General features: G+C 40.2%; 1 protein-coding gene and 1 long non-coding RNA gene across 5 annotated transcripts in view; one reads left to right on the top strand and one right to left on the bottom strand.

The window, feature by feature from the left end:
- Positions 1-1,047: 1,047 nt before the first annotated feature.
- Positions 1,048-19,789, top strand: LOC130293333 (uncharacterized). The gene is made up of 3 exons (XR_008848177.1): positions 1,048-1,298; positions 3,987-4,121; positions 19,623-19,789. It is a non-coding gene; the product is annotated as an uncharacterized LOC130293333 (long non-coding RNA).
- Positions 12,839-27,445, bottom strand: part of EPS8L1 (EPS8 like 1) — a 151,873-nt gene continuing 137,266 nt past the window's right edge. For all 4 annotated transcript variants that reach the window (XM_056541869.1, XM_056541868.1, XM_056541870.1 and 1 more), the window contains 9 exons: positions 25,394-25,542; positions 24,399-24,534; positions 22,597-22,646; positions 21,136-21,232; positions 19,865-20,011; positions 17,745-17,856; positions 17,332-17,512; positions 16,252-16,384; positions 12,839-14,083 (listed from right to left, as the gene is read on the bottom strand). In XM_056541869.1, the coding sequence (XP_056397844.1) occupies positions 13,997-14,083; positions 16,252-16,384; positions 17,332-17,512; positions 17,745-17,856; positions 19,865-20,011; positions 21,136-21,232; positions 22,597-22,646; positions 24,399-24,534; positions 25,394-25,542 (1,092 nt within the window). In that variant the 3' untranslated portion in view covers positions 12,839-13,996. The remainder of the gene's footprint in view (positions 14,084-16,251; positions 16,385-17,331; positions 17,513-17,744; positions 17,857-19,864; positions 20,012-21,135; positions 21,233-22,596; positions 22,647-24,398; positions 24,535-25,393; positions 25,543-27,445) is intronic.

Genomic DNA, 27,445 nt, shown 5'->3' with positions numbered 1-27,445 from the left:
GCATACGGTTTTTGCCATATGTTTTTTAGCGGAAAACTGTATACGCGGAACCCAGCCTTAGTAAATGCAGATGTCTTAGCCCTAATTGGTTGGGTTTCCTCACGGGCTGAGGGTGAATTGCGTGGTCTTTGAAAGCCAGTACTGGTGGAATCCTGTCTAGGATCCAAGTTATGAGGTTGTATAATGTCTTGGCGAACCCCTGAAGTATTTTTAATACTTTTTGAGGAGTATGGGCCGTTAGAGGTATGGCGTTTTTTTTTTTTTTGCCTTACCAGGACCTTTGAGTCCTTTAGCAAGTTGTGATACTGATTCCTATGGAGACCAAAATTGGTCTGATGGAGTGAGGGGGGTAAAGCTTCAGTAGTTGCAGTATTGGAGTGTGCTATTGCCATGGAAACAGATTTTTCAACAGAGTCTTGCAATGCAGAAACTGCGGATTGTACCGCAGTGTGTAAAGATCTGGATACTGATGCATCCACCATGAATTGTAAATTATTTTGGGAAACATTTTCTGTAGTATTTGCTCTATTGTCATCAGACATTTTATTAATTAGATGGATAGTAATAGGAATGGAGAAAAAATGTATACTGTAGTAAATAGCTGAGGTAGATGAAATACAATAATGATATGTAAATATATGAAATATAGCAGTAATTTATAATTAATTAATAAATTAAATAATTAATTAAATATTTAATAAATAAATGAACAAATAGATAATATATTAATACATTAATATATCAATATTTATAAGAATATATACCATAGTTTTTTGTAAAATAAATGAATTCAAATGTACAAATGAATACTAGCCACCAGGTGGCAGTAGAGGCTAGTAAATTAATATTCTGACAGGTTTTAAGGAAAATGAGACGAGTATTAGATAAAAAGTAAGGATATTGGGGGAGACTTATCAAAACCTGTGCAGAGGAAAAGTTGCCCAGTTGCCCATAGCAACCAATCCGATTGCTTCTTTCCTTTTGCTGAGGCCTTGTTAAAAATGAAAGAAGCGAGCTTATTGGTTGCTATGGGCAACTGGGCAACTTTTCCTTTGCACAGGTTTTGATAAATCTCCCATATTGTGACTAGACGCGTCCGCCGGGCTATGGCACTATGAGGAGAATGTCAGAAGCCCACGAACGTCTGACAGGAGAGGACCTCGCTGTCAGCTAATCACTCGAGATCAGGACGAGCGCTTGTGAGGGAAGACGGTTGAGCGCTCGAGACGAACAAATGGCGGTGATGACTCAGTAGAAAAGAAAATATATGATGGACGCAGAATAATGAACTGGATAAGGTAAATGAAATACTGAAATGGGGAGTCGGAATGACTGGAGAGACCGGGGAAGAATAATGAATATGAGGAATGAATAAAATAAAGGGATAAATGAAATAGAATATTGGAAAAAATATATTTGGAAAAAAGTAAAGGGGAAATAACAATGTGTCGCAATATAAAGGAAATAATAAGCTAAGTAATAGAGAGATATGAGTATAATTATATACATATATATAATTGCTATAGTAAAAATGTAGAGGAAATGTTTTTTTTTAAATAAATAGGTTAATTAAATAACATAAATTAAGGAAATAAATTAAGAAAATGAATTAATTAAATATAATAAATGAAATATTTTATATGAGAGAAAATGACGAAACTTATCTTCACACACTGCTGAGCAGCAAAGAAGGATGATACCTAAGTGTCTGTTACTTATCACCTGTGATGCTACCTGATTGGTTATTGTTATGGAACATCATACTAGGTTACATCCTAGGCTGCACGTTTATATACACCTTACATGTTAAATTTTTTCTTGAATACATACAATATCTATTTGCTGCTGAGTTCAGTAAAAGAAGTTTTAAGCATAATACGAAGCGTCTTGTCTTGCCTTAAAGTTAGGGGGCAACAATACTGTTGCTGTCACCTACGCAACACATACGGTATATAGTTCAAATGTACAACATGTATTAAAGATATACAGGCAGATCAACACTGATGACATAAGGTACAGCAAGAGGAATAGTTAGACTTGCCAATGATCACAAGAGGAAAGTTAATGGGCACATAAACCGTAGGAAAAATACTGTATAATACAAAGTGGTGACCATTGCAGTGCATGTGTTCCAGACCATAGAAAATAACTTTATACAGGAAAAGAATCATACAGAGGACATGATCTACATACTAAGAAAGCAATATCAAATGTTGTACCTATTTGGTTATCTCTGTGAGCTCAGTAAAGCCTGGAGATGTACAGTTTGTAGTCTGTACTGTATATCCAAAACATTTCTCTGTTTTTGAGCAACTCCATTATGTGGCCTATAGGAGAAATGCTGGTCGGTCAAGGGGGATTTAATGCTATGATTCACATGGCTGTGTCTTGAAATTTGTGCTGCTTAACTCCTTATTTTATTATTAATCTATGTTAATCTATTAACTCCCTATGTTATTATTAATCTATTCTCATCTATTATACCCCTATTTAATCATTTAAAGAGTAGCTATCACTAAACTAAATTTCCCTATTCCCCCTCCCCATCTGTCCCTGACACTAACTACATCTATCCCTGTCTTTATTTCTGCCCAAATCCCCATGAAATTACCTTATCTAGAGTTGAGCTCTCTGGCGAGGACAGGAAGTGGGTGGTCCCGGCAGGCACAACGTCATCTGAAGCCTGGCCGGGGATCGCTTCCGCCCGTCTTCTCTCTCTTTCCTGCAGCTCGCGCGCTGCAATGAATGAGGAGAGGGAGATGCAGGGGGCGGGGATATTTAAATTTCACGTGCTGCGCGCGAACAAGTATAGGAAACAGGCAGAGCACGAGCACAGCGCTCGTGCACGTGCGGCGCGCAAAATTTTAATGTCCCCGCACGCCTTGCATCTCCCTCTGCTCATTCATGTGAACGCGCATTTCGGATCACACTGGGCCACGCTGCCCGGCCAGCGTTGGTCCGAACGGCCTGAACGTGAGGGGAGGAAAAGTAATCCTGAGCCATATAGGGTGACACCTAGTGGCCAGGATTACAAACGTTTAAAAAAAAACACATAAAACATGATTTTTTTTTAAATAAAATATATTAGAAACATTTTTTTTTACATAATCTTTTTAATACATTTTTTTTTTTAATGAGAGTACCCATTTAACTATACTTATTAAGCCTAAGATGGCAATGTTGTGTAGTCCTCCTGCCTATGTATTGAAGGTGACATGAAGATTCTATGACATAGATCAGATCTCGCACATGTGCTGTGTCTTGGGACTGTTACATTGCTTCACGTCAATGCTGAGATGCAACTCAGGTTGATGGTCCGGCAGGGCTACAGGAGGAAACGGGAATAGTCCAGGCGGCCGCCATGCAAGCATACAAATAACTATATTGCTGAATTTTTTAGTAGTGGCAGGGCAGTATATGTTGTGTCACTTTCCCTTATAACAAACTAGCTGAGTACCCAGCACTGCCTGGTTATTCCTACCTAATCCTTGTGGGGGAGGAAAAGCAACAAAGGAGGAAGCTTTTGTCCTCATATCCCATCTTCATATCCAGACCCCATATCCCCCTCCTCATATCTTGATCCCAAATCCCCTCCTCATATCTCAACCTCATTTCCCATCCTTATATCCTGTCCTCATATCCCCTCCTCATATCCCGACCTCCTATCCCATCTTAATTTCCCGTCCTCATACCCTGTCCCCATATTCCGACCTATCACGACCTCATATCTCCTCTTCATATCCCGTCTCCATATCCCAACCCTATATCCCGTCCTCATATCCTGACCTCATATCCCAACCTCATATCCCAACCTCATAATCTGTCCTTATATCCCGTCACAATATCCTGTTCTCATATCTAATCCTCATTTCTAATCCTCATATCCTGTCCTCATATGCTGTCCTCATATCCCGTCATCATATCCCAACCTCATATCCCGTCCCCATATCCCATTGTCATATCTAATCCTCAAATCCTGTCCTCAGGTGAAGATATTGTAAACTGAAAATAAAAGAGGTGTGGCTTTTTGCAAGACGGGACATGGAAGGTGAGGAGGGTGTGGCTTGCCAGCTGGACTGACGCATTCACCAGGAGATGCAAAACAGACCTTGTGGAGTAAGGTACCGGAAGTTCCATATACCTGTATGAAACTTGAAACAAAAACCCCATCCTTAACATAAGGGGTAGGTTAGTGTTAATTTAACTAATATATGTTTTTATTTGACATATAAGTAACTAGTGACGAAGCATTAGAGAAATATCTCCAGCCGTAGGGAAGTTATACTGGAACATACATTTCCCATAGATTTACATTGGACTTTAAACAAAAAACCGACACTTTGCAAATGGGTGGAAGGTTAGGGTTAAATTAACTATCTTATATTTTTGGTGGGCATATAAGTAACATGTGACCAAGTATTATCGAAATATCTCAAGCAGTACTGAAGTTATGTGGGAACATACATTTCCCATAGACTTACAAGGGACTTTAAACAAAAACCCTGATCCTCACAATAAGGGTAGGTTAGGGTTAAATTAACTATCCTATATTTTTAGTGGACATATAAGTAACATGTGACCAAGTTTTATCAAAATATCTCTAGCTGTTTGGAAGTTATGCCGTAACATATATTTCCCATAGACTTGTATTGGACTTTAAACAAAAAACCAGACTCTGGCAAATGGGGGTGGGTAAGGGTTAAATTACCTATCCTATGTTTGTTGTTGACATATAAGTAACATGTGTGCCAAGTTTCATGTTAATATGTTTAGCTGTTTGGAAGTGATCCTGGAACATACACACAAACACACATACATACATACACACACACACACACACACACACACACACACACACACACACTCACAAACACACATAGGGGGAGATTTATTAAAACCTGTCCAGAGGAAAAGTTGCCCAGTTGCCCATAGCAACCAATCAGATCGCTTCTTTCATGTTTAACAAGGCCTCTGCAAAATGAAAGTAGTGATCTAATTGGTTGCTATGGGCAACTGGGCAACTTCTCCTTTGCACAGATTTTGATAAATCTCCCCCATAGACATTGGAGGAGATTTATCAAATCCTGTCCAGAGGAAAAGTTGCCCAGTTGTCCATAGCAACCAATCAGATCACTTCTTTCATTTTTCAAAGGCCTTGTTAAACATGAAAGAAGCGATCTGATTGGTTGCTATGGGTAACTAAGCAACTTTTCCTCTGGACAGGTTTTGATAAATCTCCCTCATAGAGTTTTATATATATATATATATATATATATATATATATATATACATATATTCCATCAAAAGAATAAACATGATCATTCTTTCAACGGATCAATTTCCATCGCTATAATTCTGCAGTGTGAATTGATCAGTGGAAGACCCACTCACACCAATATTTAGGTTTGTGCAGCAGAATTCCAAATTGCAATTGTACATGCAGAAATTCTGTAGTTTATTAGCATTTTTGTCTTTAAAGTTGTCACCAACAGGGCCATATGAGGGCTGGTTATATGCTTGACTAATTATATGCTTGACACATTACTAATTTTACCACAAATGCATGGCAAAGCCCCCCACCCACGCCTCTGGCGTGCGTCCCCGGCGTCGTTGCTATGCGCTGAACGGCGTGGCGCATGACGTCAGTGCGCCGCGCCGTGCATAGCAACGACGCAGGGGACGCACGCTGGAGGCCTGGAGCAGCGCGGACCCGACTCAGGTAATTATGCCACCGGGGATGGGGGGAGGCAACGGGGCAGCGGCGCCGGCAATGGGTGCCGCTGCCCCTTCTCTCCCCCTGGCTGTCGGCGCCGGCAATGGGGCGCCGGCACCGATAGTCAGGGGGACAGAACGGGCAGCGGCGCCGGTAACCAGGGGGAGAGAAGGGCCGGCAGCAGCGCTCTAGACCCCAGGAAAGGCAGGGGGAAAGAAGCGGGCAGCGACGGCCTCTCTCCCCCTGCCTTTCCTGGGGATGTATCGGGGTATACACGCGCACACACGCACCCTCATTTTACCATGGATATTTGGGTAAAAAACTTTTTTTACCCAAATATCCTTGGTAAAATGAGGGTGCGTGTTATAGGCCGGTGCGTGGTATACCCCGATAAATACGGTATATAAAACTTTTAGATCATTTTTATAATTTTTTTTTAATACAATGGGACAAAAAAGCTGCATTTTTGGACGTTTTTAAATTTTTTATGTTTATGCCATCCACCGTACGGGATAATTAACATTATATTTGATAGTACGGACATTTATGCACGCGGCGATACCAAATATGTTTATTTTTAAAAATTACGCTTTTTAGGGGTAAAATGGGAAAAACGGACAATTTTCATTTTTATTGGGGGAGGGGATTTTTCGCTTTTTTTTTACTTTTTATTTTTACATTTTTCAACTTTTATTTTACACTTTTTATGTCTCCATAGGGGACTATCTATAGCAATCCTTTGATTGCTAATACTGTTCAGTGCTATGTTTAGGACACAGCACTGATCAGTATTATTGGTCATCTTCTGCTCTGGTCTGCTCGATCTCAGACCAGAGCAGAAGACCCTGGGAGACGGCTGGAGCCAGGTGAGGGGACCTTCGGCCGCCATGCTGGATGATCGGATTGCTGCAGTCGATCCGATCTTCCATTCAAAGTACCCCACTGCCGCAGATGCCGTGATCTGTTTTGATCATGGCACCTGAGGGGTTAATGGCAGACATCCGCGCGATCATACTAGCAGCTGGAACCTGCCGTGTATGACGCGAGCACCGTTCCGATGCTCGTGGTCATACACAGGACGTAAATGTACGTCCTGGTGCGGGAAGTCCCGCCAAACCAGGACGTACATTTATGTCCGTAGTCATTAAGGGGTTAAAACTCATGTTTAATAACAGTGCCTTTTTAAATTTCCCCCATTCTGGCACCTATTACACTTTTATTTTCTGTATACAGACTGTATGAGGACTCTTTTTATGCGCCATGATATGTAGCTTTTATCAGCACTTTTTTTTATTTTGATGGGACTTTTTGATCGCTTTTTATTCATTTTTTTCTGGCATTTGAAATATCAAAAAATCTGCAATTGTGGGCTTATTTTCTTATGCTTTACGGTTCCATCAACATTATATTTTAATAGTTCAGACATTTCCGCACACAACAATACCACAAATGTCCAAACTATAAAAAAGTCAGCAACTCTGGATTTTTTAACTTTCCAATTCTGTTGTATTTATGATGATATGTTCATGAGGGTATCGGACTAAATATAAGTATATATGGGCTATGTCCATTTAAAACTTTTAGTCTGTTCTTTAGTACAGCAGGTCCTGTCTTAAAGGTAATTTTTTTGTTTTAGTTTATTTTTTGTGCATTATTATGGGGACTGCCATTTTGTCTGAGCTGCTTGTTTACAGCATTTTGTGATATGCTTTACGGTAGAAGCTATGCTTTACCGGCACTAGAAATTCTCTGTGGCCTTTTCAGAGGTCATTCTACAGGAAGGGGATTCACTACTGTGAATGGTGTCTTATCTATATACTAGGGTCACCTTAATATTGCACAAGAAAGGGGTGGAGTCACTAATTAACATATAAAAAATATATTTTATTGATGTGCATTAAAATAACATAGTTACACAATATAAAGCATCATCTTTTTTATTTATTTATATGTTAATTAGTGACTTCGCCCTTTCTTGTGCAATGTTTGTGTATTGGAGTACACAGTGGGCCGTACATTAGTGTGATATAAAGCATATGCAGTTGTATGTTATCCCAGAATTATTGATTTGAGTTGCCCTTTTTGTATATTTAGTGTCACCTTTCACAGTACTTCTGTCTCTGATGAGAAAAAAAGCATTACTGAGAAATGACCTTTACAGAACAGGAAGTCTCAGCTATATTGTATGCCTGGTGGCCAGAATGGAAACTGCAAGATTTCATGATTAATATAAAAAAATAGATAAGAAAAATGAAAAATGATAAAAAATTAAAATAAATAAAAAATCACAAAAGATTCTAAAAAAAATATGAACATAAAAACCTGATTTAATCAATAGGTCATTTTCTCATTCCCTTTAACACACTACTTTCTAATTCACCCTAAGAAGTACCCAGAACCTATGCTGGTTCTTATGGTTCTAACCCAACTTTTTCACAGAATCCCAACTACCATAGGGAGAGTTTTAATAAAACCTGTCCAGAGCAAAGGTAGCTGTGTTGCCCATAGCAACCAATCAGATTGCTTCTTTCATTTTTGAAAAGGCCTGTGAAAAATGAAAGAAGTGATCTGATTGGTTGCTATGGGCAACTCAGCAACTTTTCCTCTGAACAGGTTTTATTAAATCTCCCCAATAGGGTGGAAAAAACAGTTGTGGCCATCTCTTGAAAAGACCACTCATTAAAGGAGTACTCCAGAATAGAAAAATTGTCCTCCATACTGCCGGCAGTAAAAAAAATAAATAGATACATACCTTCCTTCGCTCCCCCGGTGTATCCGGTAACCCCCTCTTCCTGGTTGCCGGTGGTCGGCGAGTCATACTGCACTCATCCAATCACCGGCCGCAGTGAACTCCCGACTCGGCCGGCATTAGGCTGAGCGTCAGTGTGACGTTCTTGGCCCCGGCAGCAGATATGAGGACTTTTTTCTCTAGGTCTCTATAATTACAAAGATAGCTAATTTATATCGTTTTTGTTTAATTTTACTACTTACAATACTACTGACAAAAAAAGATATTAACATTTTTTTTAACAATTTTTAAATGGGCACTGTCACCAACTTTATTTTTTGATATGTTGTAGTACTTATGTACTACAACATATCTCTAATATACTTTTATATATTTTTTTTCATTAAAAAGGTTTAATTTACATTTAAAAACCGGCCACTGAAAAAGGACTGATTTTGGAGTGGCAATCAGTCCTTTTTCAGTTAGGCTGCACTCGCTCCCTGCCTGTCAATCAGACAGGCGGGAGCGAGCGCATTGGCTCTCCGGCCACTGGCTGGGCCACTCCTCCCGCACATCGCCGCCGCCTCGTTGCCGCCGCTGTCCCTGCACGCCCGCTGCCGGACTCTGCAGTGACTGCAAGTGTAATGAGGGAACGGGGTATGCGGGGCGGGGGGGGGGTTTGGGGGAGGAGTGAATAGGCTAGTGCCGTAGTGGGGGGGGGGGGTAAACGGGCTAGCAAAAAAAAAAATAGGATGGTGGGAGCTACCCTTTAAGTACTCCCAGGGTAACTATTTGATTGCTTATACAACTCTGTATACCACTGAATTGAGCTGTAAAATCGGCACTCTGCTAGTATAGTCTGCCTGAGGCAGCCAAAGTACAAGAAAAAGTTAGAAACCTTTTCTGGCAGCAGTGCTGTACATTGAAGACCAGGGACCCCATAGCATAGATCTGGATGGACCTCCTATTATGGCTTCTGATTTTGCCCCCCAGGACAGAATGCTCTGGTGCTCTGTGGTTTCCCCTTGCTCTTTGAGACCCTTAGGTCATCACTCTTTTCCCTTTATTTCCTGACATCGCTATTACCAGGAGAGAGGAAGTTTTCTACCAGAAGTAACAGGAATTGGGACCAACTAGACCTTCGTACCTCTTTCTAAGGGCCCCATAGCAGTGTCATGGTCTGTCTCTATGGCAGTGTTTCCCAACTATTACACCCGAGCTGATACAAAATTAAATTTCCCAGCATGCCTGGACAGCAAAAGGCTGTTGGGAAATACTGTTCTACAGTATGTAGACCCTTGACTGGCAGTCACATCCTCTTCTCCGCCAGCTGTGGCATTAGCTCTGAGGGTAAGCACAGTGGGAGGCATTCATCATTGTAGGTGTAAAGCTGGAATTCCACTTTTTTTTTTGGGGGGGGGGGGGAAGCGAAAAGAAAAACGCCAATTCTGCCGCATGCCGTTTTTTCGGCCAAAAAACGCTGCGGCCAGATGTTAGCTGTAAATCAATGAAAAATCTCTAAATTCTTTTTCCACTTGGCGTTTTTCAGTCTGGCATTTTTTTTTTTTTTATCCTTTTGGCGTTTTTTCACTCTTTTTAGGAGTTTTTCAGCTCCTTGGCGGTTTTACAAAATCGCAGCATGTTGAGCCCATGGCGTTTTTTCCCCTGAAATCATGGAGTTTTTCTCCCGTAGGAGTATATGGGAGTAAAAAAACACCAAGAAGAATGCCATGTGGGTTTTAACTTTGGCATTTTTTCAGGCGGTTTTTATTCTCTTTTGGACTTTAGCGATCCAAAAAAGTGATGGAGATACCTTTTTTTAATAAAATTTCATAGGGTACCATTAAAAAAAATAATTAAAAAGATACAGTAGTGAAGGAAAAAAATTGTATTTAACGAAATTTATCTTTTTTATAACAAAATTTTTATTAATTTTTAAACAGGGATCAATTTATGTGGGTGGGCAATTTAATCAATTTATGTGGGTGGGCAGGGCACTAAAAATATAGCCGACAATAATAAAAATGTAGTGTGTGTAATAATTGACAGATCGCCCCGGGTTCCGTTGCGATCCTTCTGTATAATTTCATAGATTTGGCCGGCCGCTCTTTTATGGTCCCCTGCACTGCCGTATATATACACCTATTCATATTTCCCGCAGAGAGCTGTGATTGGCCAGATGGTTCCAGCCAATCACAACTTTCGGTGGGAAATATGAATAGGTGTATATATATATATGTCAGTGCAGGGGACCATAGAAGAGTGGCCGCCCACATCTATACATTTTTCAGGAGGATCACAGCGGGTGTCAGGAGTAACATCCGCTGTGATCCTTCTTTAACTGCAGGTACTACAGCTCCCAACATGGAGCAGAGTGTGCTCCATGATGGTAGTAGTAGTACCTGCAGTTAAGGACAGATCACAGCGGGTATCACTCCTGACATCCACTGTGATCATCCTATCTATTGCAGAGATGTGGAGCGGCTCTGTACAGCGCTCGCATCTCTGCACTATACTCCGGCCGGCCACTCACTCATTCATATTTCCTGCTGAGAGCTGTGATTGGCTGCAACCATCCGGCCAATCCCCACTCTGGGCAGAAAATATGAATGAGTGATGTTCTATTCCCATCACTGGCCGCAGTATAGTGAGGAGATGTGAGCACTGTATAGAGCCACTCCGCATCTCTGCAATAGATAGGATGATCGTGATATGTCTATTAGTACAGGTACTACTAGTCCCATCATGGAACAGTCTAAAAAATGTAAAAAAAATTGAGAAAAAAAATTGAAACACACACACACATTAAAAAGTCATTAAAAGTTCATTATCAAAATAAACATTTCGTTAAATACATTTTTTCCCATCCCTACTGCATCCTTTTTTTTTTTTTTTTTTTGGTACTCAACACATTTTGAAAAAAAAATAAAAAAAAAACGCCAAAGAGGCCAAAAATGCTATTTCAACTCACATGCAAAAACGCCAGAAAAAATGTCTGAAAAAACGTCAGACGCAGAAAATTGCACTGCCGTTTTTTCGGAATATTTTTTCAGTGAAAAAACACTGGGAGGAAAAAACAAGTGGAATCCTAGCCTAAGTGAAGATTTTTTCTACACCTTTTTTGTGTGCTGGTAATGTGTAGGTGCAGCAAATTTATTAAATGGTCGCAGGGCATTGTGGAGGTGCACATTTCCTGGAATTTCACTCTTCCCATTTACCAAAAAGCTAAGCTAAGTCTGGGTTGGAGTAGTTTTGTGACTTTTTGGTGATTTTTGTGACTTTTTTTTTAAGTTTATAAATTCCTTACCACTGCACAAAACTAACCTTAACAGCTGGTCTGTACACACTATTTAAAAAAAGTGTCAACTAAAAAGTGGCAAAAATAGCTTGAGGTGCAGCACTGCGCCAAATGTGCGACAAATACACACAAAAACAGATCTAAAGAAAATGATAAATGCCCCCAAGTGTTCTTCATAATGGATTCTTTTTTCACCCCCTGCACTTCTTGTAAAAAAACAGTGTATGCCCCTGGAACCAGATCCATATATTCAGAACCCTCAACAATAACATGACCTACCCTAAGAAACCACCATTCATAAACAAAATCCTAGGGGATTAATGTGGTAGATAAAGAAATTCATTGTATTATACTGCCTGTCACGTTACAACCAATATTCAGAAAAAAAGAGCCAAGTCAAAATAGTGATATCAGTTAAAGTGTTTTTACAGAAATATATAGCCCTTTAATTTAGTCATATATTTAAATAGGTAGACAGACATAATTACATACAAATGAAAAAAAAAATAGAGTTTACAGCAGAATACATGAGATTTCTGACCCATCACTTGAGATATTAACTATATACAGGATGAGTCAAAAGTTAAGAACCACCTAAATATCCGTAATGTTAACTTGATCTCATCAGTACAATTCTGTATCATTAGGCAAATGGGTGTGTCTATGACATATATTTCCCTCTTTGAGTCATTAAAGGAGTAGTCAAGTGGTGAAAAACTTATCCCCTATCCTAAGGATAGGGGATAAGTTTGAGATTGCGGGGGGGTCCGACCACTGGGTCCCCCTGCGATCTCTCTGTTCGGGGCCCCGGCTCTCCGCCCAGATAGCGGGTGTCGACCCCCGCACGAAGCGGTGGCCGACACGCCCCCTCAATACATTTCTATGGCAGAGCCGGAGATTGCCGAAGGCAGCGCTTCGGCTCTGCCATAGAGTTGTATTGAGGGGGCGTGTCGGCCGCCGCCTTGTGCGGAGGTCGACACGCCCCCTTCCCGCGGGCTGTCGGGGCTCCGTACAGGAGATCGCAGGGGGCCCCAGCGGTCGGACCCCCCGCGATCTGCAACTTATCCCCTATCCTTAGGATAGGGGATAAGTTGCTCACCACTGAGTCACCACTGGACTACTCCTTTAAGTATATATCTACACATACATAAATTTATTTCCCCATCTGTAAGAAGAAAATACAGTCACAGTTGATACTTTGCTTGTAATCACTGTTCCCGAGTTCATACATACAATGCAGCTTACATGCTTTCTTATAATACCCGTACAGGCAATTTGCCCTTAGCCATCTACATATAAAATACAGAATTTTAAAAAGTTGGCAAAAAACAGCAATATTTCAAAATAGATTAATTTTTTTCCCAGTTTTGCAGAACAATAGATGAAAGATTAGTAACATCAATAAACTGGTAGCATTAAAGGGTACCTCTCATCAAATACATTTTTGATATATTTTAGATTAATGAATGTTGAATAACTTTCCAATAGCATGTTAACGAAAAATATGCTTCTTTCTATTGTATTTTTCCCGATCAGTCCTGTCGGCAAGCATTTCTGACTCATGCTGGAGTCCTAAACACTCAGAGCTGCCAGCCTGCTTTGTTCACAGCCAAACAGGCTGTGAACAAAGCAGGCTGGCAGCTCTGAGTGTTCTCCTTTGTGAACAAAGCAGACTGGCAGCTCGTAGTGTTTAGGACTCCAGCATGAGTCTGAAATGCTTGCTGCCAGGACTGGTAGGGAGACCCCTAGTGGTCATTTCTTCAAAGTGGAAAATTAAATAGAAAGAAGCATATTTTTTAATAACATGCAATTGTAAAGTTATTCTGCATACATTAATCTATTATATATCAAAAGTTTTTTTGATGAGAGGTACCCTTTAAAGCTAAATCACAAATCCTTAAAGGATAAAGTAGAACACTGTATTCCTGACCATAACCAAGCCACAGAAGAATAGAAGAGGGCAGAAGTGGTCACCAATATTTTGTGCATTATAAAAATTCTTCATTCCTGGAGTGCGGACATAAGGCTCTTGCAAAACTTCCCATCTCATCGATTATAAGGCATTGACCGATATATCCTGTTACATTCCAAGATTCCTTTCTTCAGTAGCTCCATAAACATAAGTTCTCCAGCAGATGAAGCTGGAGGCGTCTTTAGTACATTCCTAGTTCATATAGGTTATATATATATTTATATATATTCTTTGGAAGACATTAAATAGCATCTGTTTAAAGTCAAAGTAGCCCAATGAATCCCTTCAAAGGCTGCCTTTCTCAAGTTCACTGTCCACCTTTTTCTTCTGTCTCTCCATCACAGCCTCCAGCTCTGTAATCTTTTTAGAGTCCTAAAAAAACACATACAATAATCCATTAAGCTTTTGGTCTAGGAGATAAAGGTTACGTGTACATTTTGGTGTGTAAATGTTTTTGATATCGCTATATGCATCTCAAAAAAGAAAATCAAGCAAATAGTTTTGATACACTATATGGACAAATGTATTGGGATACCTATGCATTACACCTAGAGGTTTTTTGGACATCCCATTCTAAATCTATAGGCAATACAGTAATATGGAGTTGATTCCTCCATAACAGCTTCCTCTCTTCTGGGAAGACTTTCTACAGATTTTTGTAGTGTGTCTGTGTTTGTTTGTTTTTTGTCCATTCATCCTGAAGAACATTTGTGAGCCTGCAGCTGTTGAAAATCTACAACTCCCAGCATGCACTGACGACTGTGCATGCTGGGAGTTGTACTTTTGCAATAGCTGGAGGCACAAAGGTTGGAAAACCTTCAGTTAGGTTCTGTTACCTAACTCAGTATTTTCCAACCAGTGTGCCAGCTCCAGCTGTTGCAGTTTTGCAAGATCTGAAGGGCCACAGTTTAGAGTCCACTGCACGGTGATCTCCAAACTGTAGCCCTCCAGATGTTGCAAAACTACAAATCCCAGCATGCCCAGACAGCAAACTGCTGTGTGGGCATGTTGGGAGTTGGAGTTTTGCAAGATCTAGAGGGCCACAGTTTAGAGACCACTGCACATTGATCTCCAAACTGTAGCCCTCCAGCTGTTGCAAAACTACAAATCCCAGCATGCCCAAACAGCAAACAGCTGTCTGTGCATGCTGGGAGTTGTAGTTTTGCACCATCTTGAGGGCTACAGTTTAGAGACCACTGTATAGTGGTCTCAAACTGTAGCCCTCCAGATGTTGCTAGGAAACTCACCGGCTTCTGTAGTCTGCACCAGGGAGCCAGCCACATGTCATCGCCGCCCGCTGCCACCCCCGTTCACCCCCTGCTGCCTCCGCTGGTAAGTGACCTCCGGCGCCGGTCACCGACGGTTCCCCTGCTCTGCCCAGACTACAATGGGTGGGCAGAGCTGGGTAACCGAACTTTAACGCCCATGCCCCCAATCGGCTATTGGTCGGTCACTTCTGACTGACCAATAGCAGGGATAGGAGGGGTAACTCCTATCCCTTCAGGGGGACCCTGGTGTGAATTCACCGTCGATTTGCGGTGATCGACGACATGGGGGAAGGGGTATTAGGACCCCCCTGGATATTGGCATGGGATGCCTTCTGAATGATTTCAGCAGGCATCCCGGTTACGGTCCCCACCCGGCGCGGCGTTCGTCGGGGACGGAAATTCCCACGGGCCTACAGGTACGCCCTTGGTCCTTAAGTACCAGCGAGCAGGGCCGTACCCATACACCCGTGGTCCTTAAGGGGTTAAGGGTCCCTTTAGATCGGAAGACCACTGCCAAAATAGGAACGCCGATCTAGCAGATCTACTTTTGTTTAAGGAGTCTTTACATGATTCAATTATGACATGTTTGTCTGCAGCACATCCCCTGTTTACATCAAAGAACAATGGTCTTCCAGCCTGCTATAAAGATGCATTTAGTTGTCAGACAATTGTTTGCTTGTTTGTTGGCTGATCACTGGGTCTATTACAGGGGCAGTATAGACTGCTAGAGTGAACCATGATTCATTACTCCACAGAACATGTTTTCACTAATGCCATGCTTTACATTACTCCCTTGAAAGTTTGGCATTGTCCTTGGTGATGTAAGGCTTCCATACAGATGCTTGGCTATGGAAGCCAACAATGTAACGATGTTTCATGAACTGACTTGTTGCAGTGGTGGTATCCTACAGTATCGCTCTGGAATACAGTGATCTCTGTAAAGGCAGGTTGCATTGGAAGGTGCTGTGGCAATAGGACCATATAAAAACCTAAATTCTGTGATGGAGAGGTGTTCCCCAATACTTTGGTCCATATAGTGTATATTTTACTACTTGCCAACTTACTAAATATATGTTAGCAAAAAGAGGGTCAGAAGTTTGCAAAGAAGTTGTGTATAAAAATATCCCACAGTTGTGTGTATACAGCTCTTTTGCAGACCTCAATGGTAGATTACAAACGAATGCTGTGGGGGCCCAATTTATCTGTTAATTTGTTTTATGTATACATATACAGTCATATTATGGTTAGAAGTATGTGTGTCTTATCTCGTACCTCAAGAAGAGCCTTTTGTACCATGACCTGGCTGTATACTCGAGCGCCTTCATCAGGACTCACAGCTCTAAACTCATCTTTTCTGAGAGAAAATAACTGAGCTCCGTTCAACACCCCGAGTGATTTTACAGTCCTAAAACGACAACAGAAATTATTATTCCTAACATAACATTTTCATAGATTGTGTTTGTATATACAATATATATGTCTTACAGTCACCTGTTAATTCCATTGGGCACTGTGCGATATTAAAATTAAACGGAAGAGGAAATGTGTATCCCCAGCTAATTCAGGGGGTGGGGGTTTAGTAGCCCCAAAGGGCAGCAATGTGAAGGAGATGCTTCAATGGGGCCTACACCTTTAAGGCTGGTTATAAAAAGGGTTTTATTGAAATCACATCTTTTTTTTAGTTTCCATGCAATTTTAACTACATTCTTTTGTAGCTAGATGTTACACTAAAGTCTATATTCAAATATATAATGTACCATATGCAAAGCTATTTGATATGTGGCATGTTGTGATGTGATTTTTCAGTTGTTTTTTCTAGAGGCTTCTCTATAGAACCTATATAAATGCCAGGGAAACATAGGTACAAAATGACAGGAAATACAGAATACCTAGATCACCATAACAATATTATATTTAATTAATTAAGAACATTTTTTTTGTGCATTTTTAAATGCAAGAAAATGACACTGTGTAACAGAAACATAAATATATTTTCATTTTGCACCTGTCACTTTAAAAAAACTTTTTACATGTTGTAGAGACATGTCTAAAGTTTTAATCAGTGTTCAGACCCTGACCGATTGCTAGAGCAAGTGGGGAGAGAGGCACGCTGCTGAACGCTTCTCTCCCAGCTTTTTGTGTGCTTTACTGAAATGGTCCCATAGACTTATATCGGAAGTCTGTATTGGTTATCTGCCACTTCTCCCAGCTTGTTGTGGTGATTGGTCTCTACGACATGACAGTGCCCATTTAACAACCAAGGCTAAATGTAGTGTCTGAAAACATCAAATCAGAAAATCCTGGTGCCAAATAAATATTACTTAAAGTGTGAGACAAAAGACTAGAACTTACAGTGCGTTAAAGCCCTTGGCCTGGAGCCAATCGGTGACCTCTGAGGGACTGGATTCATCAGTAAGTGGAATAGATGTATCTGACATCTTCTGGATATTTAGGTTCTTCTGTGGTGCTGTCCGACCATTTGCCAGTCTGATCAGCAATTCTTCATTCATGCTGTTTATTCTGTCAAATTTGTCTGAGGAAACACACATTCAAGAAATAAGCCAAATGAATAAATTTTTTAATGTTCTCTATTTTTATTCAAGAGGAGACGACTGATAGATGATTGATATCAAGTGAAAAGTAAATGTGTAAGAACACTGTACATTGGTGCACATCATATATTATAATGTAGAATCTGTAACGATCTGAAAACTCTGGATAACTTGTTGGTTTCCATATAAAAAATAGGGGAATGCAGTTCCCACCTTGTTGGGTTATAGTCTGTTCCGGATGTTGGTTGTCCACTGTATCCCACTGCGCTGCGTTGATAAGACTAGACTTTGATGGCTTCTTGGGTGGAGTCGGTGGTTGTGACTTCTGGAAAAAAAGAGTAAAAGAACAAATTTAAAATGGAATGCCACTGAATATTCATTATTATCAAAAATAAATGATGGTTGACCCACTTTTGAACAGTGGGTTTCAGCTGTGCAGCAAGGAGGGGGGGGGGGAAGTAGGGGTGTTCACGATTTCTCCCATTTTTTTTGGAGTTTGCATTTTCCCTTTTATGCCAGTTTTAACTGTGTGAAATCTATCCTATTATTATGCAAGGTATGATGCATTTAAAATGTTTAATGAATAAGCAAAAAATTTTTCAGTGCACTTTTTGTCATGTGTTTTTTACACCGGTGAACAGTCGAGTTAAAGGGGTACACCGGTGAAAAACAAATGTTATGCAGATCTGTAAATTACTTCCATTTAAAAATCTTAAATAGTACCTGTCACCAAACTAAACTTTTAATATATTGTTCCTTATGTAACTATAAGACACTTTTCCATTTACTTGCTGTTAAAATTCTCAACTTTTTTATGTTTTTAATGTGACTGAAAAAACAGCCACTAGGTTGCTCTGTTCTGTTCCCTGTGCAAGTCCATCAGTTAGTTTGGTCTCCTCTGCACCTGGCAGGAGACCAAACTCAGGAAGTGCGTGCGGGCCATGGCGAGGCACAGCTCTTGCAGGCTTCAGTGATGTCATGCCTGCTGGGGAACGCCCACTTTCTTCTGCCGGGAGCTCACAAAATGTGAGCAAGGGAAAGGTATGATACAAAGCTTTTTAAAGCTTGAAAAATTTGTTTAAGGGCAGAAGGGGTGTTGGGAGTAGTTAGGGAATATAATCTGAGTTAGTTTAGAAAATATGATTTGATGACAGGTACTCTTTAATAATCATAATCCTTCCAGTACTTATCAGCTGTTTTCTCCAGAGAAAGTTGTGTGGTTCTTTCCAGTCTGACCACAGTGCTCTCTACTGAGACCACTGTCCGCGTCAGGAACTGTCCAGAGCCAAAGCAAATCCAATAGCAAACATCTCCTACTTGATAAATCTTGGCTAGGAAGAAAAGAAAAAATGAGGAGCGGACACACCTATTCCAATCATAACTTTTTAAACATAGATATAACTATGCCTCCGTGCACTTACTTCACCGAGGGGAGCCAATCTTAGTCCTGCTTCCCTCGTGCCGGCAAGCCTGTAACTCCTAATTTTGTTCCACCAATTTCTTAATGGTCCCAACCTTTTCAGCTGTGGATCTTCCTGGAGGTTCGTTTCCTTTTTTTTTTTTTTTAGCATGGATCAGCAGGGACTCAGTATTTACATAGATAAGTACATTTATTATAAAAATTCACAATGCATTCAACGCGTTGCGGAGTTGCCTCCTTCCTCAGGGAATAACACATAAAAAACTTTCTACTCCTACTTTTTATGTGTTATTCCCTGAAGAAGGAGGCTTGCCGGCACGAGGGGAGCAGGACTGAAATCGGCTCCCCTCGGTAAAGTAAGTGCACGGAGGCATAGTTATATCCATGTTTAAAAAGTTACGATTGGAATAGGTGTGTCCACTCCTCGTTTTTTCTTTTCTTCCTAGCCTTGATCCAAATCGGGTGGAGAGGGATCTACCCACCAGAAGAGAGTGTAGCGGCAGCCGTGGAGTTAAACATATTTCAAGACGCCTGTGTTATTTGTGAGTGGTCTCTTTTGGCCACTCACAGAGTGTAAGTGTAAATATTGGTTTATTTTTTTTCTCTTATATTTTTGTGTCAGATTGAAACAGCAGCCGCTCCCAAGTTTTTTTTTTGTATTTTTCTTACAGCTTGATAAATCTTAGTACATTTCCCTGTCTATGATCTACCAGTAAAAACCACAAGAAACTGCAGCAACTCTTAAGAACATTCCCTTCTGAGATCAGCATTACTCAAGAACCTCCTGGAACATTCATGCACATAAATATGTATGAAGCTAGTGACTTTCTACAAGTTTTACCCTAAGGTTTACTTCTGGCCTTCTGGCCTACTTCTCCTTTTCAAGAAATGAAAAACTGCAGAACGGGCATACCTTTTCAGGGCTTCCGGGTGGGACTCCATTTTGTTTGGCTTTGTTTAGTTCTTCTGCTGTGACTGGAGCAAGTATATTATATGGTACATAACCAATCTGTCCAAATCGATTTTGCACCTTCCACCATTTCTTTGAATCGTCCAAAACCTAAAATCAGTAAAAATGAAACATGCTTAGCTTATACATTGCCTTGAAAATTTGGGGTCTATTCACACGGCATCATCTTGGCTTGCGGAATTCTGCCTCAAATTAAAGCCCATAGACTTCTATGGTGTTCCGCATTTCCATTCACACTTCTGAATTTCTGCTTGCAGAATTCAGCAAGCGAAAATTCAGAAGTGTGAATGGGAGTGTGGAATACCATAGAAGTCATAGAAATGATGCCGTGTGAATAGACTCTTATAGGAAATGAGAAGTAAAGTTAATTCTCCCATCATTTTAGGTCATTTGTAGGCACAACATTCTTCCCTACTTCCCAATTTTTTTTTACAAATCTTTATAAGAATCAAAGCTAGCTCCAAATCCACTCTTTAGGAGGGATTCACATGCAGTTTTTTGTGTCTGTTTAAAAAAAATAAAAAATATATATATTTTAAGCCAAACCCAGAAGTACATTCAAAATGAATAGGGAATATGAAGAAAGGATGTACAATAAGCTTCTCCTTCCAGTTAGATCCACGGCTTTGGCTCAATAAACTAAATGAAATGCTGCTACAAAAAGCTGTCTGTGAAGCTGTCTGTGGACATTTAAAAATGTACATTTTTACTTTTGTAACCCATTACTTCTAGGCAACCAATTAGCTGAAGCACTGCATTCTTCCATCTACGTAGAAAGCATTCTCAAAATCAAAGTACTAGATTCATAATATTTACAAATTTGAGAAAAATAGTCATATGGCTATGTGAGTTATGGGCACAAAGGCACATCACGACCTGAAAACATTAGGTTGTGAAAATAATGGTCTAAATGGGATATCACAACCTGGGTAACATAGATTTTGGGGATAACGGATCAAAAGGGGCCTTATAGTCTGACTACAATAAGTTCTGGGGACATTTCATCATGAATATAATAGGTTCTGAAGATTATGGTCCGAAAAGGTCATCATGTCCAAAATACAATAGGTTGTAATGACATTACAGCCTGAATTCGATAGGTTATGGGAAGTATAGACCAAAAGGGACATCACAGCCTGAATACAATAGGTTCTAATAACCTATGCCTAATGGAATGCTAGGGAACCGACTTTGGGCATAGACGTAATACATACCTCCAATATTTCTCCATGTAATACTGACAACTCGCTGCTGTTTCTGGCAACAAAATCATATGTGCAGCTCACACATTTGCTGTCTGTTTCTTGGTGGCTGCAAAATAAAATAGTGAATATGTATTTTGTGTAACAGCTACTTCTTTCTTTATAGGGTAATCTGGTTCTCTGGGCTCTTTATCCATATAACTGATCACCCAACAAAATATATATGAGCGGAGATTTAGCACACCAAAATTGGTTAAATAAATGCAGATTTTTATTCGCAAGCCACACAAATTAAAGTGTAACGTTTCGGCCCCAATCCTGGACCTTCATCAGACCGGATTGAGCAGTCACATGACCACTCAACCTTCTTTCATGGCATGAGACCATACCTCTTCAATCCTTACCTCCGCAGCAATCTGGTCTGATGAAGGTCCAGGATTGGGACCGAAACGTTACACTTTATTTTGTTGGGATTTCGAATAAAAATCTGCATTTAGTGTGTTAAGTCTTCTCTCATGTATATTACTACAGATTGGGACCACTAATTTAGCACCCACAACTCCGAGAGAGTGATGTATTCTTGTAAGAAGTATTCTTCCCTATATAATCACCTGACAGTTTTGTTCTTTGTCCACTAGATTAAATGTGTTAGACATTAAGGGGAAACTGAAGTAAAATGAATGTTTTCTGTACATTTCTATGGAATATATTGTGAAAATGTTACATTTTAATTACTAAATAATAGAAATGTTACATTTGGCAAACATGAAGGTCAGCACCACACAGAGCCTATGGCTCTGTATTACAAAGCTGCAAGTGCCCCCTATGCTACTATATAGTATCACCAAGGGCATAAATATAAGGGGGTGCAGCAGCAACAGTTTCCCCTGGCTTTTGTTGCATGAGAGGTCCTAAGGTCCCTCTACCATACAAGATGACTCCAGTATTATAAATATCACATAAGCAACCAAGTGAACAAGCTGTTTCTTTTACTAGAGATTCTTATGAATCTATGACCTCTAGGTAGATCCATAAAGGAAAATATAAAATTGGCAGCACACAAAGATACAATAATACACTACAAATTTCTATGGGTGCTGCATTAGAGACCCACACAACACAAATAATATGCAAGAGGCCTTATACAAAGTTTTTGTAATGTTGCTATACTGTAAACCCTGTACTGGTATTGATCCTGCCTGTCAATGGTTTCATTACACACTCCAAGCAAATGTTTCTTGCCAAAAGGTCACTTCTTGAACAGTGGAAGAATTAAGATAATATGAAAAGGGCAGATGATAGGACTGAGGGGAGAAGAATCAGACAAAGGCCACTGTACTGCGTTATAGCAGATTGGTCACTATTGAGTTTACGTTGGTAGCCTATGACTATAGAGTCCTTCTGCTTTATTAGTTTCCTGGAAAAATAAATATATAGGAATCAAATACCAGAAAATCATTTGAAACCACCTACCCATTCAGAGTTGGAGGCGGTGGTGGCTGATGGACTTGAGGAGTCGATTGCTAAAGAAAGACACACAGGGAATCATAAATAGTTTGAATTAAGAGATAAGCATGAATAGTCAGGCCATATAATGATTGTAAGTCCTACATTAGCTGTACTCAATAAAAGTGCGTTCAGCATCATATGAAAACATGACCTACATTAATGAAATTCTGAAACTATGTTTGTTTTCCCAAATTGATCTCATATTAAAACATGCAGAAAAATGGCCACCATTTTCCTTTTGTTGGTAAATCAAGAGTTTTTCCTCTGCTTTTTGACAAAACTGTTACTTGGAGCAGACAAGCAACTGTTCGGGTGTGTATGTGTGTGGCATTTATTAGGACCAGTGCTTGGCAGACCTATCTTACTTTAAAATGTGCTGAGAAAGGATGCACATGATTTATTAATGGACACAAGCCTCTTAAAAAATGTGGTAAATTTTCCTTACTTCCCATGTACCAGACTTTAAAAATGTATTCCATGCATGAACTGATGCCTTACACAAGTTATATTAGAGGGGTACTCCACTGGCCCAGCGTTCAAATTTTTTTTCCATGGCCGTGACGTCACGCAGCTCAAATGCTGGTGTAGTGGAGTACCGGCAGTCTCATTACAGTGGGCTCAGCCTATCACCAGCCGAGGCAGGACACCGCTGCGGACGGTGATAGGCTGACGGCTCTGTGACGTTCCCATCCCCAGGACCGCAGCGGAGGGACCGTGAGGCCGGTAGTGGGCAACATCGGAATGTGAGTTAAAGTTTATCTTGTTTATTTTTGCAGCCCGGGCACAGGATAGTACAGCATGGCACAGCGGCTGATAATTATTTGTGGGGGGGAGAAAAGCAGCACTCGCGGGTGACAAATGGTTAGTTCCCCGATGTGTGGGACAACGGTTGCGGCTGATAATTAATTAATTAGAGGGGGGGGGGGGGTCCAACCGGTATTGCGGTTTAGGAAAAATTCATATCGTGCAGGAAAAATTTTTTGGGTATTTGGTATGAACTGGTATACCGCCCAGCACTATTACATCTCTCCAACAAGTTTCAACCACTTTTTAAAAAGTGGCATCAGCAGAGTAAAAAGGCAAAATGTTACAAATGTTGCAAGACAGTTTTTGACTTTTCTATGCCAGAAAACTGACATACAAAAATAATAAATCCTCCCTCTGTGCCTAACTGAACACTGTTACATAGTCTGGTGTTGCAAGGCTGCTAGCCCTTGTATGTCCTGCAGGTGTAGGGGGTGCTGGGCCAGGGTAATAGAATGTAGACTGTGCAGGGTCACCTATCTTCTCTTTGTAGGAGGCAAAATTTGCTTTCTCTTAGGTAGACAATCAATTTTCCTTGCAGAGACACAAACAAGCAGCTGCCTCTGAGCATGTGTTACTGGTAGGTGTTTAATCTGAAACAGGACTTTCTGGTTTGTGGTTAAGCACCGTGGAAATCCTGTCCTATTTTTTTCCTCTACACAGGGAATAATGCACAGCAAATAAAACAAAAGAAGTCAGGGACCAGCTTGCACTTATTATTTGCATTGGACCAAGGCAACAATCACACACTTGATTTACATAGATATAGTACAATACACTTGAATGAGGTTGAGCTGCAATGGCAGACACAGCCATGAGCAAGAATGATGCTTTTTATGGTAAAAAAAAAAAAAAAGGCCTCTGGTAATAATCTTAGAAAACTCCTTTGAGCACAAAAAATTAATGTACAATTTCTAAGTGAAAACATTTATTACTGTATATTTCATGCACAAACTACACACCTGTGACCTTAATTCTTCATGACGATGCTGAAGCTCCACAGGATCTTCCCAGGGTTTTCCATCACCATTAGTGGGTACCCATCTGTTTGTAAATGTGGGAAAGTATGGCTCGGAGTAGTCTCGTGGGAACTCCAGTCTTTATTAAGAAAAGACATTCACTGTTAGCAGGTGTAACGGTTCAGCATTATTCTGGCCATTTAGGAAAGGAACAAATTCCATAGTCTGAGGCTAGCTGCATGACAGTTGCTACTTAGACTACTAGACTATGCTAACAGCACAAGGGGCAAGTTAAAGTCACAGTTTGTATTATTGCAATATGGAGCGACTCAAAGTTTTAAAGGAGTACTCCGCCCCTAGACAGCTCATCCCCTATCCAAAGGATTGGGGATAAAATGTCTCATCGCGGGGCTCCTGCCACTGGGGACCCCCGTGATTGCCCTGCTGCAGCGGCGGGACCCCCGCGATCAGACATCTTATCCCCTATCCTTTAGATAGGGGATAAGATGTCTGGGGGTGGAGTACCCCTTTAAATGGCACATCAACTTTTCCTTTAAAATGTGCCTACTTATTTTTAGTCTAAATATATCTGTAGTATTAGCCAATTTGTATCAATAGCCAATTAACAAAATACCACTAAATATTAATCATTGAGGACACTAGTATATTAAATGGTATCTCATTGTTGGAAACCTATTGAAAAACTTTGGAATAGGACCCAGGTTACACCCCTGCTGATTTAGGACTCTTTAAAACTTTGCTCATAACCTCCTGTGGGAGCTTGTTGCATGTTGCCATATGATCATTAGACTAACTGGAGTTTTTAACTATCTATAAGGGATTTTATTTGCTATTTTAGGGGGGGAAAAAACAACCAAATACCTCTCAATATTGATCTAACTATCTTATTGTCCCCTGGAGATCTTCTTGATAATTAAAGTGACATGCCTCCTATGAATTCATTATTTTAACATGTACAATGTGGAATCCCCTCATACCTTGGTTTGGTCCAGTTTGGTCCCAAAGAATTCCATAATTCTTGTTCTTTCTCATCTAAACACTCTGACAGCAGAGTAACAGCTTCTTTGGTTAACATTGGACTTTTGATTTCAGCAACCATGTCCACACCTCCGGAACTGTCCACCAACTGATGTCAAGAAATGACAGTAAATATTTTCATCTCATAGAAAAGGGAGAACCTTACAGCCTAAGTATCCAATTACTCTTTGACATTACAGCCACTTTGGGACACAAATGCAATGTATATGTCCAGCAGATACATAATCTACAGAACTCTGCCAAGATAGATATTGAGAACTAACAAACTATATTATTTTAAATTACATTATTTTATAAAGTACGTTTTATTATATGTATGTGTTATAATATACCCATGAAAAACTTTTATTCCTAATGGATTCCCATACATGTTATTATTCCAAAATTAGCATCCACATTAAGATTTTAAATCTAATGGCCTAAAGCATGTGTCCCCTGAGAAAATACCATACAGACATGGAAATACATATGGACGTCATAATTCATTGTACTGTGTGGTGTACACAATTGAATACTACTAGTGTATGAAGGTAGGGACTGCATCTAGTAGCAGAATGGTGGGGGTTGCTCTTTTCGTAGTGGTTACTCCACTTGGGGGGAGTTTTTAAGGGAGATTTAGGAAGAGATTATTAGCATCCTGTCTCTCCTTTGCACCCTTAGCATCAAGCATTTAGGAGAGCACCACTACTTTGGAAGAAGTACAATACCAGCATATGAAGAGTGAAGACTTCCTACGTGATTGAGCAATATTGGAGTAACTCCAACATTAAGAATTTGAGGAGGAATGCCACCATATCTGAACAAGTACACCACAACATTTGAAGAGTGAAGACTTTCTATGTTTTTGGGATAACTGAACTTTAGTAGTTGAGAAAATACACTATAGGTTGGCTCCAATAAGTGCAATTGGTGCCTATGTTGTTTTTGTCTTGGAGCGAATATACAGGCAATCCAATAAGTTTAGTTTTGCACTCTTCCATCTCTGTGAAATAGGCGTAAAATGACTTTCAGTTTTAACTATTAGATTATGAAAGGAGGCTATCAATCAGGAAAACCTCCCAAAAGGAGGCTCCCAATCAGCTCAACAAGGGGTCATCACAATTACATGAACACCATCACTCACTAACCTAGACTTAATGTGTGATTAATGTCTATGGACCGCTTAGGTCTTTATTACAACAAAAAAAAAATCACAGAAATCTAAATGAATATTCAGTGTTAGCAAAAAAAATCCCTTCACAGAAAAAACACTAAAACTTAACTTTTAATAGTTGCTAAAAATCACAAATTATACCTCCGATATGTGAGTCTCATGCCAACATGAGAGGAAAACAAAGATTACATTTTTGAATCTCAATCACCATCTACCAGGTTAGTCGTTAGTAGTGGTTAAAGAGATATATATCTACTCTCGCAACCAGGAGGCTTAAAACAGATGCTCCTACAATCAGGAGGCTTACTTAATTGAAGATCCAGATAAGTACAACTGCTAAAGGGTAGATATGGGGTGTAGGGTAAAGGGAGGATGGAGAGGGAGGGCCTAGGGAGGTGCAAGGCCTGAGGTGGGCAGCCTCTACCTGTAATACCCTCTTACTATGTGCCCTGTCCTTCCCCATTCCTAGCCGGAGTGATACGTCCTACCCTGCTCTGGAACCTACCCCTCGCGCTCCTTCAATTGCCCTATGGTACAGACAATATGGAGACTCACTATCTCACTCAACAGTCCCTGTTTGACTGGATTGGGATAGGAGAAGGGTAGGATATGACCTATTGCTAACAATTGAACTGTTATAGATGTTATCATATCAACCACATAATGACAAGATGCTATTGGTGAATGCATCGTATGACTAGCTCAAATCTTATATCAAGTATGCAGGTGATCAATGATGATATCCCGGTTAAAGCAGATGCATGCGAGTATCTATAATTGGCACCAATTGATAAAAATAAATAACATAGCATGTAAATATCTGCAGCACAAAGTAAAC

The sequence above is a fragment of the Hyla sarda genome, chromosome 10, assembly GCF_029499605.1.
Source record: "Hyla sarda isolate aHylSar1 chromosome 10, aHylSar1.hap1, whole genome shotgun sequence".
Taxonomy (NCBI): domain Eukaryota; kingdom Metazoa; phylum Chordata; class Amphibia; order Anura; family Hylidae; genus Hyla; species Hyla sarda.
The sequence above is the reverse complement of the archived record's forward strand: the minus strand, read 5'-3'. Positions and strand labels throughout refer to the sequence as shown.